The sequence below is a fragment of the Esox lucius genome, chromosome 15, assembly GCF_011004845.1.
Source record: "Esox lucius isolate fEsoLuc1 chromosome 15, fEsoLuc1.pri, whole genome shotgun sequence".
NCBI classification, from domain to species: Eukaryota; Metazoa; Chordata; class Actinopteri; order Esociformes; family Esocidae; genus Esox; species Esox lucius.
The window spans coordinates 24706903-24727939 of NC_047583.1; the positions used below are offsets into that span (position 1 = coordinate 24706903).

Below are 21037 nucleotides of genomic sequence, written 5' to 3' on the forward strand. Positions count from 1 at the left end.
ACTGTGGTAGGCTGCTTTGACTTTCTCCGCTGGCTGCTCCTGTGGGTGGTGGTGTGATGTCATGTGTAATGGAAGCGCCACGACCAAAACACGTACTAACACCTTCCTAAACAGGGCAACACACGTGTGTGCGTGCATGCGAGCGATCGTGTGTGTGGCCCAGGCCAAGTCCCCCCTTTTATAAAATTCAGCTGTGGCATAGTGACTGGAGAAGCAGTCCTCCTTCCTGTCTGTGTGCAATAGGACAAAAACACTGACAGAACAATTTATGTAAATCCTGCTTGCTTTGCAAAGCATTCCCTTCATTTTCTTTACATGTTCCAATAAATATTAAACACTATTACATTTAAATTGGATTTTTCCACCCTTCTTTTAGCATTTTATTCACAGGCCTCCCTGGTCTTTTTAAACAGGTAATGTGATTTCAAAATGCAATGGCTGTGCTCAGAGACGAAGAGGGATGGTTGTTGTCAGTGATAAAGTTATCCTGTACTACAGCAATGGGTTAGGTTTAGAGTCAGTGGCCCTTCAACAACTACCAGAGCACTGAACAAAATACACATGGACCACATCCAAAATGAATACTATTACCTATTCATAGGCCAGTACGTTCGACCATGGCCAATGCTGCCATTTGTGTCCTAGTCACACTGTGGATACACACTCAAATACACTCTAAAATAGATCCTAACTTTACTTATTTCTGTCTCAGACTGGCCCTTATGTACCTGTAGGTAAGTGCATCTTAAATCAATATGAGGTACAACTGCTCCACACTTCTTCGATTAGATAACCCAATATTAGGGCCAACAGAATCATGCTAAATGGCTACCGGAATATCAGACTTTTTACATTTTCGGACTCCCTCCACAGAAATCCTACAGCCTCTTTCTTCTTCCTGCATTGCCGGCTTTCATAAACTGATTTCTCCTCCCCATTGAGCCCTCGTCTTATTGACACTGAGGCCAGGGGTATAGTCTGCCAATATTTGCTAAAAAGCTTTTTCGAAACACACGAAGCAGTGGAGTGGCCCGCTCCGTCCCTGTATGCAGACACCCACACAATGAGTCCATTTCAGGCCGAGCGTTGGGAAGAGCTTCCAGTCGGCACTGCTGAAAACCTGGCCTCTCTTCAAGGAGCTCTATTGTCCTCACCCAGATATCAGAAACCCCAACCCCCCCACCGCCCCAAAAAAAACAAAACACAACACAACAAAACCCAGAAGAGCCATCTCTCGACTGAACAGCCCATATAAATAAACCCATTACCCTATCCACTGCCTGAGCCACAGATTGACAGACTGCACAGCTAGATCTACATTTATCAGAGGGAGTTTTTAATAACAGAATCTCAGGATCTGCTGCATGGTAATGCATGACCCCGGACAGGCTGGCAACACAATCCAGGAGAGGTTAGAGATGACTATTAGAGATGACTATTCAGAGCTCATCACGTCCTGGAGTATGGACTCTATTGCCTGGCCTCATCCGTCTTGTGTATTGTAATCTGTACCGGGTCACAAGCCCACTCCTATCAGAGTAGGTACAGTAATCACAGTACAGGCAAATAACGCCACGGCGGAATGAAGACTTACCAAGAACGTCTCTCTCGTTCTCTCCATCTCCCTCTGCTGTGTCTGGTTTTATCCTCTCCACATTAAAGCAGCTATACTGTACAGTACTGCCAAGGATGAGGTTCTAGAAACATTTCCTCTGATGAAATGGCAGAAGTACTACTTCATGATATGACACGATAAAAAAGGAAAAAAAACACACAATTTTACAGCCCTTGGTTCAATAAGGATAGTGGAGACTGTTATTTTTATCATGGTAGGTTGTTAGTTGGTCTGTACCAGAACATATCGACAGATATCTTCTCATTTGTTTCCTCAGTCCACCCCGTTTGTAATGCATGTGGACAAGTTGAAAACGCCAAGGAGAGACAAGACGCCCTCCATTTAACTCTGACAGTGACCCAGTGGATATTCAATCAATTACCATTAATTACAAATCTCTGATTAATTCTATTTGTTGATTAAGTCAATTAAAACCACAAGCACTTGTTATCGCAAATGAGTTTAATGAATTCTTGTTCCCACACACATATTCCCATAGCTCAAACCCACTGCCTCAAGCTTCATCGGTTCTGTCACTTTCTGGTTCTACCACTCATATACCCTTTTCTCTCTCTCTCTCTCTCTCTCTGCCTGTCTTTCTACCTGTCTGCCTGTCTCTCTCACTCAGTCTCTTTCTCTTTCGTTGTTTCTTATTCTCACAAACACTTCAACCCGATGAAAGCACGAGGACAAGACGTCTGGCCAGGAGCTTGGGTAACACATTGCTTGACAAACAGTTTACGAGCCAGAGTCATTTTAAAAGCCTAAGGTTCCCCCTGCTGATTGCTCTCCGAATGCCCTGACATAAATTATTGTCTAAAAGGTGTTAATTGTGGAAGTGAAGCGTGGAGTTTTCGTTTGATAACTATTGCCAGTCTATAATAGGATGGAATCCCAGCTCAAATGATGTGGAACAGGCATAGCCACTAAATCATCCAGACAGCGTTGTTGTTAGCAGGGTTAAAGATGCTGTAAGAAAGGGAGACCTTGCACTGAAGGTGAACCGAAGATGCCTTGGTGGAAGCAAACCGAGAAGGATTGACCAGCAAGCCAAAACACTGTTGTCTTGTGCACACATACAGCTTCCTGATTCCCTGTAGGCATCCACCCAATAGCATTAATGAGAAACCAGTAGAAGATGTCTTCATAATTTAGCCATACTGTAACCCCAGTTTAATTCAATTAAAAGGCTTTTAAGATATGGTATCCCAGACTTCCCAGAGGCAGACTACATCTAAAATTAGACTTTATTGTGTTCAGACTGCTCTGGGGGGCCAGACGGATGAATTTAGTCGGCTGCGTTCTTCACATGTTTGATTTAATAATACCTTTCTCCAATCAGCCTGTCCACTGTCTTTCAACCATATTGCTACATTTTCAAGGTTAAACATTACCTATCAGTTAGGAAACATTCCCACAGATTACATACCAAGCCTCAGCATTAAGGAATGAGTATTTTGCCCATAAACCAAACCTCCTCCAACATAATCTGCTGTAATAGAAATGTTTCAAAAAAGGATTACATTGATAATGTTGCTGAGGAAAACCTAGAATGTTCTATTTCACAATTATCTTCTCTTGCTCACATTGAATTCCACCCTCTTACCATCTCAACCAAAGAGAGCTAATTCATTTTAATCTCTCTACGTACGAAACCCACGTTTTCATTGAGGTCAAACGTTGGCCCACGCGGAGAGAATCAAACCATCCCATTTACTCATTTTCACCAGATCCCCATTTCTATTTTTAGTCTGTTCCTACTAAAATGGATTACTGACTTGTTCAAAGTGGGCTTTTTTTCCTGTCTGTTGGGCAGACTGCAGTGACCTCCTCCTATCTCCTCCGCACTCTGAATGCAGTGACATGCCACCATAGATTTGGAGATATCAGCTCTAACGTCAGAGCTGCTACGTTTTTTGATCTAGAAACCAACATGGGGCCTAGCCTCACCTGGGGGGGTCAAAACCAATCACTTCTCATCTCACTGTCTGGTCCGGGTCTTTCTACACCCCTCAACCCCCTCTCTAACTCTTTCTGTCTGACGGACTGACCATCTCCCTACAGCCTCACCCCCACTCTGAGGCACTATATGTACTAGACTAATAAAATATGACAGCCCAGATATAATATCAATACTTTCTCCATAATAGGTAATAAAGAACTCATGTTCTTTGCCAAAAGCTAACCATATTAGAGGGTCTCGTCTGAGTTAGGAGGTTCTCATGTGAGAGAAGACCCAAGCGCACTGTCAGATTCCCATTAGAAGTTAACTGTGAGAAGATGGGTGACTGTGCAGGAGATACCCTCATTACTGGACCGACACACACACGCGCAGGCTAGACCCCGCAGCGTTTATTTGTAATCATGTATGATGTCTGACTTCTCTGAATACCACAGATTAGATTGACAATCTGCCATTACGGAGAGGCTGTCTTTAATAATAGCATTATTAGCACCTGGAGGTAATTAATTTGATTTCTCACATTAGTGTGGATGAATGTGTGTTATTCATGAGGCATAACTGCCGCGTCCTTGTCAGCTTTTCCTGTCTTTTTAAAGGATCAGGAAGTAAAGTGGTTGTGACTGGGGTCCACCGCCCTGTTAGTTGGGATGCATTTAACTGGTTTAGTTAGATGACCTGGCTTAGTTGGATGACCTGGTTTAGTTGGATGACCTGGTTTAGTTGGATGACCTGGTTTAGTTGGATGACTTGGTTTAGTTGGATGACTTGGTTTAGTTGGATGATCTGGTTTAGTTGGATGACCTGGTTTAGTTGGATGACCTGGTTTAGTTGGATGACCTGGTTTAGTTGGATGACCTGGTTTAGTTGGATGACTTGATTTAGTTGGATGACTGTGTAGTCATCCAACTAAAGTGTAGCTCTAATCCTGATATGAAGATTAAATAGGAGATGATGAATTCTTTATGATTATATTGAATATTAAGGTAAATATCATGACTGGAGTATTAATGTTTTGGACAGTCTTGCATCAGAATTGGGGACCAACTTGTGTGTTATTGGTGTTGACATTCACAAATGCTAGAGTTTTCAGGGACCCCCAAACCAGACAAAGTGGCAACCCAAGGGAACACCAAAATGTAAATGTAAACGCTGTGTGTATAGTAATTATGACTGACTGGTCGTATATGAGACTAACTGACTTATGTACATGAGACTAACTGACTGATGTACATGAAACTAACTGACTGATTGTATATGAGACTAACTGACTGATGTACATGAGACTAACTGACTGATGTACATGAAAATAACTGACTGATTGTATATGAGAGTAACTGACTGATTGTATATGAGAGTAACTGACTGATTGTATATGAGAGTAACTGACTGATTGTATATGAGAGTAACTGGCTGTATGCGACACTGACTGATACGAGACTCACTGACTCAGTGTTTATGAGGCTGAGGTGTGTCCAGCGCAACCCTTATAGGTCCACATCTGGTTATTGGATCTGTTTACAGCACTGACACAGTATATGATAGTTCAAATGTCCCTCTCCCTTCTGCTTCGTACCATGACACCCCTGTCCACACTTGCACTTATCAATATTTCTAATCTTTTTTTATGCTTATTCACAAGAAATCAATGCAGTGTTACATCATATCAAAAGGAAAGTCTTCCTTTAGAAAGTGTTATTTCTCTCAGAGTAGACTGATTTCCATTTCCCTTCAATAGTAGCCACTCAGCGGGATGAAGGCAATCAATTCCACTACCTGTGTTTTGACATGATTAATATCCTGTGTCATTCTTCAGCCTATTGAAGTCAAATATTAGTTTTACATAGTGTTGCTGGCGTCAAAACTCCTTTCTTTTCTTTTCTGAATCCAAATCCAAATACAGTTTTGCTGTACAAGAAGAGATAACTAATAAAGTAATTTACCAGATTCTCAAAGCTGCCTATTTCTTAGTATTTGTTTATTAGGACAATTTGATTACCGTATAAATGAGATATCATTACTGTCCTATCAAATCTTTATCTAAAATAGCGGTCGTCATAAAGTACCTAATACTTCAATAGTCATTGTTCCTATAGCAACAGTTGAGTACTTAATATTCTAACATTCAGCGTTCCCATAGAAGCAGTGTAAATAGAGTCCCTACATTTCTAATAGCTGCAGTCAAAATAGAGTACCTAATATTCTAAGTGTTTCTATAGCAGCAGTCTAAATAGAGTACCTATTAGTCTAATAGTCAGTGGTTCTATAGCACCAGTCTAAATGGAGCACTTCTAACATGTAGTGTTTCTGTATCAACGATGTAGCAATGATGTAGTGTTTCTGTAGCAACGATGAACATACTATTCAAATAGTCAGTGTTTATATAGCAGCAGTCAAAATAGAATACCTAATATTCTAATAGTCTGTGTTCCTATAATAGCAGTCCCTGAGTAGCAGTCTCTGTGTACACAGTAGGTGACACTTCAGGGGTGTGCTGCTATGTGTGTGTGTGTGTATGTGTGTCTGTGTGTTCATGCAGTCTTTACCTTGAAGTGCTGGAGCTGGGTGGCGGCCTGCAGGTCCTGCTCGGTGTCCTGCCTCAGACAGGTGTTGAAGATGAACAGCTCTGTGTCTCTCAGCCACACCTTCAGGTCCTTGATCCTGGTCTCCAGCTGGCTCAGCAGGCTGCTGGTGTGAGGAGACAGGGCGGAGCGGGGGTCCTGGGACGGACTGTTACCGCTGCCCAAAGACTCCCCCAGGATCTCCTGAGAAGACCAAGAGGAGAGACGAGAAGGTTGGGGACCAGGAGGACAACAAAGACACAAAGTTCTGTGGTATCAAATACACAGCACAGTCCGTATACTGGGTGCAGGTGGATGAATACGGAAACACTTTGGGATCTGATAGTATTTTCTGTTTGAAACGTCTCTCAGCTGTTGGCAATGCCGACATTCTAGCATCCGAGCTCTTCAAGTCATTTTTGTCCACAATCAATGTGCATTGTTGCTACCATCAACAAGTCTCAAACAGTGCAGATTCAACTATTATTGGCACATTCCAAAGATGGGTGGCTAATTCGAAACGTATTCGCAGTTCTGCAGCACACTCAGCGCCGCCGCTCACGGAATCGCACAGAAAGAAATAACACAATTTAGAGGAAAACATCTAAGTGTTTGTTGAGTAGCAAACAATCAGCAACACAAATACCCTCCAACGATTTCCCAAATAGGACTCCGCTGAGCAATTTCCCCCTCCTTTTATAGCAGAGCAAATAGCACCATGCTGAGAATAGCAGCTACAGCCTCTGTGTGCATCACAAAGGAAGCCCTACTCCCTTTATAGTGCGTCCCTGTATACTGGAGCCTTGTGTTTCGCGGTCAAGTGTAGTGTATTGCGAAGGGAATAGGATGCCGCTTGGGACTCGACCCGCTGATATGCGAGCGTGACTGACTGAGTTCCCACCTGCCTGAGAAATGACGCTATAGCTACCGTTGGAGTGTGACACACACCGGCACGTGCACACACGCAAACAATAGGAAAGCACGTGCGCGCGCACACATACACGCTCAGTGTCGCGTTGAACTCTGTATGCAGAGGAGGCCAATTGTAGAGTGGCAAAACACTCTATTATCCAATTAGTGCACGCACTGGTTGGTGCAATTGTCATTCCTTTGTGTCGCCACCGTGTGCCGTGGATATTCTGTAAGACATTGTAATGGAAACAGATGTGATTATGAGCGAGTGAGTCAGCGACCAAGCGGCCATTTTGGGGCTAGATCGCAGACTGTTTGCATCAATTAAGCACTGCGTGTTGATCCGCCATTACGGACCCTTCTTTATTAGCTAACACTCCTGTTTGGTGGTCACAGAACACATTCGTTGTTGTGTTAATAATGGTAGACCAAAGCCTAATGCCTAGCTGGGTTTGACATGAGTGGTTTAGAGGTTGTGGTTTGGAAAGCTTGTGACAGCTAAAATGTTTGACTACCATAAGAGCAAATTAAACGTAAAACGAATTCATTCATTACACACTTCAAAATATATTGTTGTGGTCTGAAGTAGGAAATAAGATACAGCACAGGATTCATCCTAACTTAAAGATATTGTCATTTGAGTCATTCATATTCAATAAATAATTCTGTTTCGTTATAATATCTGTATTGATTCCCCTTGCATTCCAATTTGATTGTGTGCACCTCAAAATTCATTTAGGAGTGTCTTTCAGTGTGATAAGAAACAGTTTGCCTCCAAGCGAAGAGCATTTTTCTGTATACATATTGTATGTTCCCCTCCACTAACAACATTCCCTCCTTTGGTCTCTCATTGTTTTTTTGTGTCTTCTATCACTCTCACTCGTTCGATCTTCTCCTCTCCTTGTTTGACCATCGATAATTTGAAAGCCTTTAATGCACTCCAATATAGCCATTCTGTTAGCCCTCTGACAAACATGACAGCGCAGTTTGAGAATGTGAGGTGCGACCAAATGCCCTTGGAGGGTCCGGGACACGAGGAAAAAAAGAATTTATTGCCACTTTATTTTGTTCTGGAACAGTTTGCGATCATAAATTCGTCATAAGCAGAATACTTCAGAGAATGGTCTGTCTTCATAAATATATACGACAGAGGACATCAATTTCATTTAATTCACAATTTGTGTCAGCACAGCAGATGCCAATGCCTGACTTGATAGGGTTGTTTAATATGCAATTGAGACGGCGTAATGTGCAGCGCAGAGAGCAGAAATTCACAGATTAAACTCTCCGCACCGCTGCCATTCCATTCTAGCGGCTCTCTGCCCGATGCCACTCACTACAGAACAAAGAAATATTCCCTCGCTAAACAGAACTTTGTTTATGCATGAGCATCCTGTGCAAACGTCACACATTTATTTAGGAGGCGTAATAGAACTTTAATCAGCGCTGATTGCTGTGGTGGAAAAGAGTTTGTTGCTTAATTTCCAAACAGCATCTCTTTAGCTATGGAGAATAATACATATGTTTATCTAGCAGAATCTAAGACACTGGCACACGTACAATTTACAGCAAGTGTATGGTCTTAATGTGATATAACGGAGACGAGGTGTTGGAACTCAGACACAACTGAAAAGGGTTTGAGTTGTTGTCATCTAGATAATGATGTGTTGTTTTTAATTTGTATTTATTTCACATTATCTAACCAGGTAAGCCGGTTGAGCCCCAATTCTCATTTACAATGGCAACCAGGCCAAAGTCAACAACTTAATTCCACATAAACACAATTGAAAACAAAATGTGCAATGGAACCGGCAAGAAATCAATGAAACACAACGATACCTTCCACCACTGAAGGCGACATACTGTACAGAGAAGCTGCATCTTCGTTGACCATATGGTAGCTCAGGTCATTTTTGCAAGGAGTTAAGGCCTGATAACGGTGTTCGAGGGTCCTTTGGAATTTGTTGAAGTCACTGGCATCAGAAAACCGAAAAATACGACGACCAAAGGAGAAGTTTCCTTGATAAACCTACGCTTATCAGCGTCCTAAAGGTACCCTACATCCTACACAGTCCCTATAGAGCCGGGCGTAGGGCACTAGGTAGGGATTAGGATGCCATTTGGGCTGCAGCCTCGTCCGATCCCTGGGAAAGACAGCATGGATAAGAGGGGACACTGCTTGAGGCACGACCAGAACACCAATACGCCCTACTAATTGAGAGAGCCGCAATTATATGTTTCATGTTCTGAGATTAGATGATCAGTGATTAACCCAAAATTAGCCTCTAAGAGCAATGCACAGTTGAACCCTAGTCGATCTGATAAGGATCGACGAGCCCGCCGCACCTTAGTATGAAGCAGAGCAGGCAGGCGTCTCCTGTCCGATACCATCTCCTGCTTCCCTGGCTGATATCCCAAACGTTGTAGCTCAGCGGGGGGTGGGGCTGTGGGGCTACCTACGGTACTGTATTTGCAGCGGGCCGGTTTGGCGTGCATACGTGGGCGCACAGATAAGACGGTTTGGGGGTGGGAGATGAAGACAGAGCCCCGGGCCTGTTCATCATTTCAGAGAGGCCAGGGACTCATCCCATGTCGCTCACTTCATTTGAGCCGCTGGCCTCTTCCCTCTCCACAGGCCTCCCCCGCTAACCCCCCCGAGATGGTCGCTGTCCCAAACGACACCCTGTTCCCTAGAGAGCACGCTGCTTTTGCCCTGGGCTGGAAAAAGAACGCACCACGGAGTATGCCGCTTGGGACGCTGAGTGGCTCTCAGGTGGGATATTGACCTGCGTTAGCGGCTAGAGACTGAACACACGTACCGACGGGACAAAGGAGCGGTCACGGGAGGGTTACCCAGGGGGCCTCGTTCCCTTTGCTGCTCCTCCCTTTCAACTGCACACAGACAGCTTTATTTATGCAGGTAACGACAGCTTCCCGAGAAGGAGGTCATATCATCACTGGCCTCCCATAGGCTCCCTCTTATTCATGTGCTGTATTGACAGCACAGGAGGAGGCAGAATAGAGCTGTGTGGTGTTTGGTGTGTGTGTGTTTGTGCCCGTCGTCACCTGTAGCTGGTGCCACTTGCGCGTCATGTTGTCCAGCCGCTCGCCAAAGTCCGCCGGCAGTCGGGCCCCGCTCCTCTGCAAACACTCGGCCCAGCCCAGGAGGTGGGTCTTCTTAGGCAGCCACATGGCCATCTCCACACTGTTACCCTGGAGGCAGACACAAGGGTGAGACAAGGAGGGACACCATCTCCACACTGTTACCCTGGAGGCAGACACAAGGGTGAGACAAGGAGGGACACCATCTCCACACTGTTACCCTGGAGGCAGACACAAGGGTGAGACAAGGAGGGACACCATCTCCACACTGTTACCCTGGAGGCAGACACAAGGGTGAGACAAGGAGGGACACCATCTACACGCTAAGCGATGGAATGTCGTCCGTGATCAACGTTATGAGACATAGGGGAGATGGCATGAGCCTTTCAGCCTCTTTACTTTCCACTGCTCACTCTGAAAGCAGTACCTCCAAAGAGCCGGTAAATTCTGGGTAAAGGTGTATTTGGTATTTCACTAACATTTGGCAGCACCGTGTCGTAGATTACAGTGTTGAACACAGAAGCAGCCCCCTGCCACACATAAAGGCAGACATACATTAGAATAATAAAGCTCAGATATTCGGAGTCATGAACTGAGCGTGTCTGTTTCTATTTATGTCTCTGTTTATTTCTCCACCAAAAAGAGATCTTACGCACGGAAGGAAATAAGTGATAATCGTTTTTGAATTCCTTTCAGTAGCATAGCAATTGCTCAGAGCCCAATTTTGTGTTGATAAACTACAATATTTTAGGACAATATGTGTATATGAAGAACACACACTGGCGACTGCTGAAGAAAAGCTTACTGTAACAGTATGAGAATGGATCCTGGCGAATTTCAAATTCTTTTAGTTAATTTCTCTCCCCCCTCCCATTTCATTTTCTGCATCAATAGGTACTTGATTCTAGTTTTTGGTTGTCATTTATCATTACAGCCCAACCACATTTAAATATTTAAATGTGCTCCTGTTTTTTCCGCTTTCTATCAGTCCAGGAACCATTTTTCATTGTCGCTCTTTTGATGGAGATGGCATCACACTTCCTCTGGAGCCATCCATCCCTTTCAGATTTTTAATAGTACCGCACGCAAAAGTAAATGCGCTATCTTCTAACTATCAGGAAATTATACACTATATTTGTTGACAGCAAATATTGATTTTAGAAGTCTTCTTTTGTTTAAAAATGGCACATCATTGATTGAAAATCCCCCAAAAACTGTACAGGAGAATAATACAGATAAGTGATTAAAATGCATGAGATCCAAACTTTGAGATTAATGCTGAGAAGGATCTTTGATGAAATACATTGAACGCACTGGTGAGTTATCGCCCCAGTCTCTGTTGAGTCAAGGATCTGCATACTTTAAATAACTTGGTGAAATAGATTTGGTAGGGGAGTTTGAAACACAGTCATATACTGCAGTACACCTACTGCTGTTATGTTACGACGTGTCAACGTATTTATGGGAAAATATACCACACAACATTAGAGCCCGGCTTGGCAACTTGGTGACAGTTTAAGAGTAGTTCTATAGCAACAGAAGTGTTTATGTTGGAGTGACTGGTCGATGAAGGGTTGAGATTGGGGGGGGGGGGGTTGTGGGTGATAGAACCGGGTACTCTTCGAAAAGATAGTCACATGAAATAGGAAAAATCAACAAGCAATCATAACATTAATTCATTCCACATATTAATGAGTGTGAAAGACTGGAAATGTCAGCAGAAATGCAGTCATACATGAAAACATTTAATGCATTTTTGTAGATTCATCTTATCCATTAAAGTTTGTTCAGACTCTGCAACGTGTTGAGACAACAGAAGCAAGTCTCCATGAAGTGAGTCGGATGCCACTGTATTTAAATGAATTTATGCACAGTTATATAGTTAACACATTACTACCAGCAACTAAAATACAGCCAATATATAAACACCCAGTTAACATACATGTACATTGTAGTCTGCAGATGCTTGCCACTGTAAGACCAACGTAGACTGGTAAATATAATACAAACATGAATAGACTGTTAAAGCAATAACAACTGTAAAACTAGGTTTATTATGCATCTATTTTATCATCTATAATCCAGGGATAATTACATATGTTTACGGATGAAACATTACCATGTATTAACCATAAAAATGACATTAAAAAAATATTCACACATTCCAGGGCTTGTAACCACTAAGCCTATAAACCTCAGTGCTTATAAAGACCAGGAACGGAAAGGCCACCGCTAACACCCAAAACAGCGTTGTGATGGTAGAGATTGACACGGGAGAATTCTCTATTGGGAGCGTGCTCTCTTTTACCAACAGCCCTAAGAAAACAAAGCAGGCAAATATGATAATTACTTCATCAATTTCGGGCGGGGGGCTGGGGGGGGGGGGGGGGGGGGGGGCGTTCGTTGATGTGGTGCCAAGCCAATATCCTCACTAACTACAATTTGCTGCTGACAGAGTCAAAGGAGAGGCAGACAGGGGGCAGGAGGAGAGAGGAGGGGAGGAGAGAGAGAGAAGCCGTCCATTGATGAGAGCGAGCGAGAGCGAGAGCAGTCTGCAGCTGACGTGAGAGGGGCTCTGTCTCGCTGATAGATGGACCAGCTCCACTCATGAAAGAACAGGAAGAAATATTCAGTGTGTCCTTAAAGAGGAAGAGGGAAACATCCACCCCTTGATTCGGATATAATTCTAGACTGTTTACGCAAAATGGAAGCGCTAAGTATTTGAGTGTGGTTGTTTTGTGTATGTGTTCGTGCGTGCGTGCGTTTGTGTGCGTGCGTTGCGCGTGCATGCGCGTGTGTAATGAAAATCACCCTGGTTGAAAAAAAGTCTGCCCAAACGGGTCTGGAACAAAAGGCCTTGAAACACTGTTAATTGTCACCATGGTGACCAGAAGAATAAGCCATTTTACAACTGGTATAGAAGGCTCACATTGAGCTCAAAGTGAGTCAAGCGTTTTTATTTTTTCCATCCTTAGTGTTTAAGAACAAGGTGCCCAGTCACTTTGAGGTCAGCTACGGACCCAGGAGAATTTCCACCAGCCTTTCCAGAATTCATCTAGTGTGGAATCGTTCTGATTTCAACAAAAGACACACAGGAGAGCGAAAAAACCTGTTATGTCATAAAGGAAAATCATTTTAAAAGAACCAAACAAATTGGACAAATAATGCTATTATTCAGGGAACAACAAATTCCAAGAAAAGGTTGAGTCAAGAGAAGAGTAGGATTCTACGCCCATACAATATACACTCTGAACTATGCTCCAAGGAACCATGGGAATTCTGGTCCAAGGAACCATGGGAATTCTGCTCGTGTCATAACTGTAGACGATATAGCGATTACAATAGACGGGCAGCATGACAGAATTCAAGATATTTCTGCCTCTCCCAATCCGCCCCACCCTCCCTGCCTCCCTCTCCTCACCCCTCCACCCTGTGTCCAAAGAGGATGCATTACACAGATTTCCAAAGTGCTAATGAGAAATTCAAGAGGATCAATAGACAAAGAAGTGCCCAGTCAGCCCACAGATTGGTTTAAAAAAAGAAAATACAGAAAAAAGGAACAGCAGGGTGTTTTACAGAAAATGATTTATTTCAGTAAAAAGACGTGCTGCTGAACATTGAAACTATTTAAAATAGCTTATTAGAAATTCTATGATCGGGGTCAAGAGATTTGTATTCTATTTTTCGAACAACTGCTCTCAGTTGGAGGCGTATTGATGAAGAGTGGTCGCTCCAGTCCCTACAACATTGACGTGGTGCATGGTCTCTGGTGTATTTGCTCTTCCTCTACCTGTCTCTTTCCATCTCTCACTCCCTCTCTCTTCCTCTCACTTTCTCTGTTTCCCCCTCTCGGTCTCGTAGCAAGACTCAGGCTCAGTGGTGACCCCAAAGACAGCCCATGGCTAATGCCATTCAGTGGCGAACAAAGACCGTCTTTATCCCAGTTCTGGGTTCTAAGCTCAGCTGCAAGCAGTGTGGAGGGTTGTGATAGATAGAGAGATATTTGTTTAGCTTTTTTTGCGATATTTTCTTGGTCATTATTATGTATTGTTTCCCAGCCTTCACATCTTAGTTTTTTGTGAAGTTTTTTTTATTTTTGGACTGTGCTCTTTCTGCTTTTGCTAAAAATAAAATTGCGCATGGGACATTCGGGGAAATACCTCTAACTGTTAAACTACAGTGTTACAGGGCTACAGGCTACAGGGCTACAGGCTGCAGGCTACAGTGCTACAGGCTACTGGCTACTGTGCTACAGGCTACAGGCTACAGTGCTACAGGCTACTGGCTACTGTGCTACAGGCTGCAGGCTACAGGCTGCAGGCTACAGGCTGCAGGCAGGTGACTGTGACAGTGGAGGATTGATAATTTGGTACAAATACAAATGACGGTGTCTAATTGATCCCCTAAAAACTGGGAAATATCACATTTGAATACAACTGGAAAAAACCTCAGAAAATAACATTTGGTTACACAAAGTAATATGCCCACCTTCCCCCCCTCAGGACCGGTATTTGCCACCCTAGGGAAGGTGATGAGCCATTGACGTCCAGGGAAATGGGCACATCTATGGGGACATGGATGGACACAGAGGAAAACTACCGGATCAAATGAGCGGCCAGCTATATCACAGGTCATACTGCTTCTAACTGTTATAGAAACATTTACAGCACCATCAATGAAAATGTACGGGACCGGTTGCTGCTTTGGCAAAGCCATGGCCCACACTTTGTTAATGGGAGGTTACAAGGCACTCTTTGGGAATCACCTTTTGGCCAAAGCACAGTAGAAAATATGATTACAGACACTTTCTCAGCTCATTCACTGTTAAACCACTTACACCTGTCTGATTACAGCCAAATTACCTACAAATAACCACACTCTCAGGTTGGTAAGCTATACAACATCAACAGTTCAAACAGATGGGCCCCAAACTGCACAGAAGAATACCAGAAAGAAATCAGTAATCAAGAATTTCACAAATGATACTGACAACTGATAATACAATAATTGTAAAATGATGGGGCATTAGGCTTTCAATGCAGTGTAGACAACCCACTTTTAAATGGCCATTCAAACTGCAGAACATTGCAATATTGGAAAAAGCTATGAAGTACAATGAAAATCCACTGCTACCCTTAACTAGATGCTCCAATTCATTACAACAATGCAACCTTTAATAATGTAGACACTTTTCAAGTAAATACTTGTAAACAGTAACCTGAGGTTTTACAGTTTCCTATAGTATTATAAATGTAAGAGTTTTACATTTCCTTTGCATACAGGACTGTTCAAAACATGTATTGAAACCAGAGCGAAAACAAGTAACAAAACCCAATCAGTTACATTGGTTATCCGTCCAGCATTAAAACTGACAAGAAAAAAACAGTTATTTAAACCAAGGGTGGGGAATTACAAAGGTTTGCAAACTTAGCAAAACTGTTTTAAGTCAAAGAAAATGGATGAACTAGCAGTGAGCAGTGTTCCCACAATGTACAGCAGAGGTTAAACGCCTGTTCTTTAAAGATGACCGGTGCCTTCAGTGGAGCCTGGACCTGCTACATCACTACTGTGTGATAAGGCCTCTGCAGTAGATCCCCACGTAGAACAAAGTAATCACCTGATACGAGACACGCCACTATTGGTTTGGTTCAAAAACAAGCTTGACTGGAACCCTAAATGAGGGCAGGGAGTAAAATGTGTATATGCAGATACTGATTCCATTCTGCAAATATGAGATGCAGGGTCCAATTAAGAAATAAGTCCTCAATCAATGTGACAGACAACCAGTTGAAACCATGCAGTGTTCAGGAAGATTTTCCCACATGTCGAATGGACCGACAATAAAAGTAGGTCAGAATTAGGCCAAAATCCACCAACGTTAAAAACTTAAAAAGGCTAAAAGAAAGTACTACCCTGTGATATCATAACAAGCCATGCAATTCTAAGATCTATGCAAATATAAGAGTCCCATCATTAAACTGGTCCTGGAGCTCAGTTAACAGATATATGGCCGGTTTCGCAGACATGGATTAAGCCTAGTCTAGGACTAAAAAATCTAGTTCAATAGAAAACTCCAATGAGCTTTTTTTTTTGTCCTAGACTAGACTTAATAAGAATCTGCAATACCTGCCCTATGTCTGTTAACTGAGCTCTATGTCTCTTAATCTGTGTATGCCATTGTGATTTTTATTTATTATCATATTTTGTGTATTGTTATTTAATTATTTTCTCCCTTGATTATTGTTATACTGATTGTACTGATTGAACATCTTGATTGTTATTACTACTGTATTAATTTTATTTCATATTGTAAAGGAACAACTACTTTCAAAATACAAAATGTATATTGTTACAATTTTAATCTATTTGGATCAAAAGAGAAAGTGTAAGAGAGAGGAATGAGAGGAAAGGAGAGAGGGAGGAGAGTGAGATAAGAGAGAGAGGAGAAACAAAGAGGAGAGAGAGAGGAGAGAAGAGGAGAGACAGAGGAGAGAGAGAGGAGAGAAGAGGAGAGAGAGAGAAGAAAGAGAGGAGAGAGAGAGGAGAGAGAGGAGAAAGAAAGAGGAGAGAGAGGAGAGAAGAGGAGAGAGGGAGGAGAGAGAGGAGAGAGAGGAGAGAAGAGGCAAGAGAGAGGAGAGAGAGGAGAGAGAGAGGAGAGAAGAGGAGAGAGAGAGGAGAAAGAGGAGAGAGAGGAGAGAAGAGGCGAGAGAGAGGAGAGAAGAGGCGAGAGAGAGGAGAAAGAAAGAGGAGAGAGGAGAGAAGAGGAGAGAGAGAGGAGAGAGAGAGGAGAAAGAAAGAGGAGAGAGAGAGGAGAGAAGAGAGAGAGGAAAGAAGAGGCGAGAGAGAGGAGAGAAAAGGCGAGAGAGAGGAGAGAAGAGGCGAGAGAGAGGAGAGAAGAGGAGAGAGAGAGGAGAGAAGAGGAGAGAGCACTCTTCAAACTCAAACCTGGTTAAAATTTTTCTTTACCAGACCCAACCCGGAAACAATTTAATCAGACCACACTGTTGAATGGGAGAAAAGCCCCAAACCATGCACAGCTAGGGAGCTTTGGCTTTGACTGGGCCTCAGTGTCAAGGCCAATAAGGAGAGTTTGGCTGGGTGGTGGGCATCGCTAAGCAGCCCAGTTTGTTTAATCACAAGGGTCCATCCTACAGGAAATTAAACTAGCCAGAAAAATACACAGGGAGGACTGTTAAACTGCCACCTGTCCACTTGAAGATATTATCATTCATGTTAAAACACTACACAAGACAAGAGGATACAATAATACATTTGACATGTAAATTAATGTTGCACTTGTCTGATCAGTATAAATGTGTTACCTTTGATGGAGATGGGGAAAAATTAAGATCTGTGGTGTCACTTAAAATTGGCAGAACTGGCCGAGAAAATTACATTTGAGGATTTTGAAAAGGGTTCTTTCGTCTAGCTTATTCCTTTTGCATTAACTGGGAAATCATATTACATAGCCCATGCATTGTTAATTGGTCCTATATTGCATTATCCATGATACAAATTAAATGACAAATATTAAAATGAATTGCAAATCCACTAATAGAAGATCATAAAACAATCTTTTTTAAGTATTCCTCATTAATAATTGAATTCTAATTATATCACCAGCAGTCTGCGCTGCGATGGAGCAGACATTTTATATCGATGTGGAAGGTTTTCCTCCTCTACCCTGCCATCCTCTCTGTCCACCGGGGCCGTTTTCTTATGACTGATGTGGGGGAACGACAGAGAATCATTGGGACCATATGGATGGGTGGATGTGAGAAAGGAGAGGTAGAAAGAGACACATGGTTTCTCTGGTCCTAATATCTACACATCACCTTGCATCCTGGCTGAAAAAGAGCAGCCTCCTTAACAGGCCTCGTCACTAAGTGCCTCCTTTGTCAGTGACATACAAAAAAAAAAAAGTTTACTTTGAGGATGAGGAGGCGGATGGAGAGAGAAAGGGCAGAGAAATGTTCCTCCTTCCCTCCCAGCGCGCCTCCTTCTGACGGCCTCAGTCTCCGTAAGCATTACAGTAAAGCGGACAGTTAAGTGTTCCTATTTAAAGATCATTAAAAAGGCTTCCTTGGAGCGCCTGGCTGGAAAGAGTTCCAATTCCTCCCCCTAGCCTTGTCTGTCCATTTGGGTGTAGAAATGAGATAGAGAGATAGAGAGAGCAAGAGACAGAGAGAAAGACAGAGGAGAAGGGGCTGAGTTGAAGCCAATGAAAAGAAGCAGTTGGCTGCAATCTTTTAATGCAGATGACCTCTGACAGAGCGGCCGCAGGAATTTGCATGGGGTCTGTGAGAAGAGGAACAATGTAACCTAAATGGTAGACAATCTTTATTCTAATGAAGTGGGTGTCAAGGTCAATGTAAATCGGTGATGATGAATGGGGCACCACCAGACACCGGGAGTCACACAGGCATTTGACTGCTTTCACATTCATTCTGGAGTGAAATCTAGAGTGAATTCCCCTTTACAAAAAACTCCTGGCTTTGGCTGGGGGAGGGTTCTGAGGAGGGACTCTACAGAGGAGGAGACCACGCTGCAATGTCTCAGGAAGGGAAGAGGACATCCGCGGATGTGGACACTGGGATTGCGGGTAAACGTATTTGACGGGATGAGCTCTGTGGGTAACGGTACTGTCTGGCGGCTGTACATGAGCCTATATTTGGATAAAGCTGCACGGTTCTTCCACGGCGAGGTGGTCCTAGATCACCATCCTGTCAAGATGCGGGAAACCGCCCCCCATACAAAAGGAACCTGGAGCTAACGCGGAACCGTTCGGATCAGAATCACTCGCTGCCATCTCTACCTTTATGATGAGTGACAGAAGAAACCCTTACGAATGCACCAGCCACGTCCCCCCAGGACCAGAGGAAGTCCTGATTAATAGAAAAGTGTTAAAAAAGAACAGAAAAACGTCTTTACAACGCGGGTACTTGACCCTGGTAGTGTTATAGTCAATATTTCTCCTCAGTCTAAGTGAGTGTCTTTGAAGACATGCTAGAACTGTTTCTACACATTTGCTCAAACAGCAGGTGAGACAGGGGGCGTCCCTGAGGGGTTTCTACAACATTGCAGTGCTGCCTCCGAGCTGGGAGAACTACTTCACAGAGAACGCACCTCCAAAGAGAAACTCTCTCACTCACAGCCCCAATCCACCTAGAGTAATACTATTTCCCAGCCCTAACGCTTTTATGTGGGAGCTTAAAGTGATTTAACATTTCAATGTGGTTTTAAAAATGTCAAAACCAATCAGTATTTTGGTTGTTTTTTTTTTTACCCCAGTTTTGGTGTGTCTTTTTGACAAAAAAAAAGACATGAACATTTAGAAATGTAGATACGAGGAAGGCTCAACATGATGCAACAATTACATTGGAAATTAGGGTCGGCTCATAGCTTTGTGTAATTTCTGTGTTCTGAGGCATGGAAATGTAATCTGTCATTAATTAAGGAATGTTTTCTTTTTCGTTCTCTGGTTTGGTATTCATCTGTGTGTGTGTGTGTGTGTGTGTGTGTCTGACTTTCAGGTTGACTGGAGTTTACTGTCAGTGGGTCCCAAGTGACTCCCTATTCTCTGTAGAGTGAACCACTTATGACCAGAGCAATATAATCCCCTAGTCATATGTAAATACAGGAGCCTGTCTGGTACTGTAAACAGGAGGAGTCTGTCTGGTTCTACATCCTATAGAGATGCTCTGTAAACAGGAGCAGTCTGTCTGGTACTACATCCTATAGAGATGCTCTGTAAACAGGAGTCTGTCTGGTTCTACATCCTATAGAGATGCTCTGTGAACAGGAGGAGTCTGTCTGGTACTACATCCTATAGAGATGCTCTGTAAACAGGAGGAGTCTGTCTGGTACTACATCCTATAGAGATGCTCTGTAAACATGAGTCTGTCTGGTTCTACATCCTATAGAGATGCTCTGTAAACAGGAGGAGTCTGTCTGGTACTACATCCTATAGAGATGCTCTGTAAACAGGAGTCTGTCTGTTACTACATCCTATAGAGATGCTCTGTAAACAGGAGTCTGTCTGGTACTACATCCTATAGCGATGCTCTGTAAACAGGAGTCTGTCTGGTACTACATCCTATAGAGATGCTCTGTAAACAGGAGTCTGTCTGGTACTACATCCTATAGAGATGCTCTGTAAACATGAGTCTGTCTGGTTCTACATCCTATAGAGATGCTCTGTAAACAGGAAGAGTCTGTCTGGTACTACATCCTATAGAGATGCTCTGTAAACAGGAGTCTGTCTGGTACTACATCCTATAGAGATGCTCTGTAAACAGGAGTCTGTCTGGTACTACATCCTATAGAGATGCTCTGTAAACAGGAGTCTGTCTGGTACTACATCCTATAGAGATGCTCTGTAAACAGGAAGAGTCTGTCTGGTACTACATCCTATAGAGATGCTCTGTAAACAGGAAGAGTCTGTCTGGTACTACATCCTATAGAGATGCTCTGTAAACAGGAGTCTGTCTGGTACTACATCCTATAGAGATGCTCTGTAAACAGGAGTCTGTCTGTTACTACATCCTATAGAGATGCTCTGTAAACAGGAGTCTGTCTGGTACTACATCCTATAGAGATGCTCTGTAAACAGGAGTCTGTCTGGTACTACATCCTATAGAGATGCTCTGTAAACAGGAGTCTGTCTGGTACTACATCCTATAGAGATGCTCTGTAAACAGGAGTCTCTCTGGTACTACATCCTATAGAGATGCTCTGTAAACATGAGTCTGTCTGGTTCTACATCCTATAGAGATGCTCTGTAAACAGGAAGAGTCTGTATGGTACTACATCCTATAGAGATGCTCTGTAAACAGGAGTCTTCTATGTTCTATGTTCTATGGATTATGTAGTGCCTTTCCTTAGCTG

At 43.1% G+C, this 21037-nt stretch overlaps 1 protein-coding gene across 2 annotated transcripts in view; it reads right to left on the reverse strand.

The window, feature by feature from the left end:
* The window catches only part of akap6 (A kinase (PRKA) anchor protein 6), a 130965-nt gene that overhangs the window by 13259 nt on the left and 96669 nt on the right, over positions 1-21037 (reverse strand). For both annotated transcript variants that reach the window (XM_034297391.1, XM_034297392.1), the window contains 2 exons: positions 10115-10261; positions 6122-6340 (listed from right to left, as the gene is read on the reverse strand). In XM_034297391.1, the coding sequence (XP_034153282.1) occupies positions 6122-6340; positions 10115-10261 (366 nt within the window). The remainder of the gene's footprint in view (positions 1-6121; positions 6341-10114; positions 10262-21037) is intronic.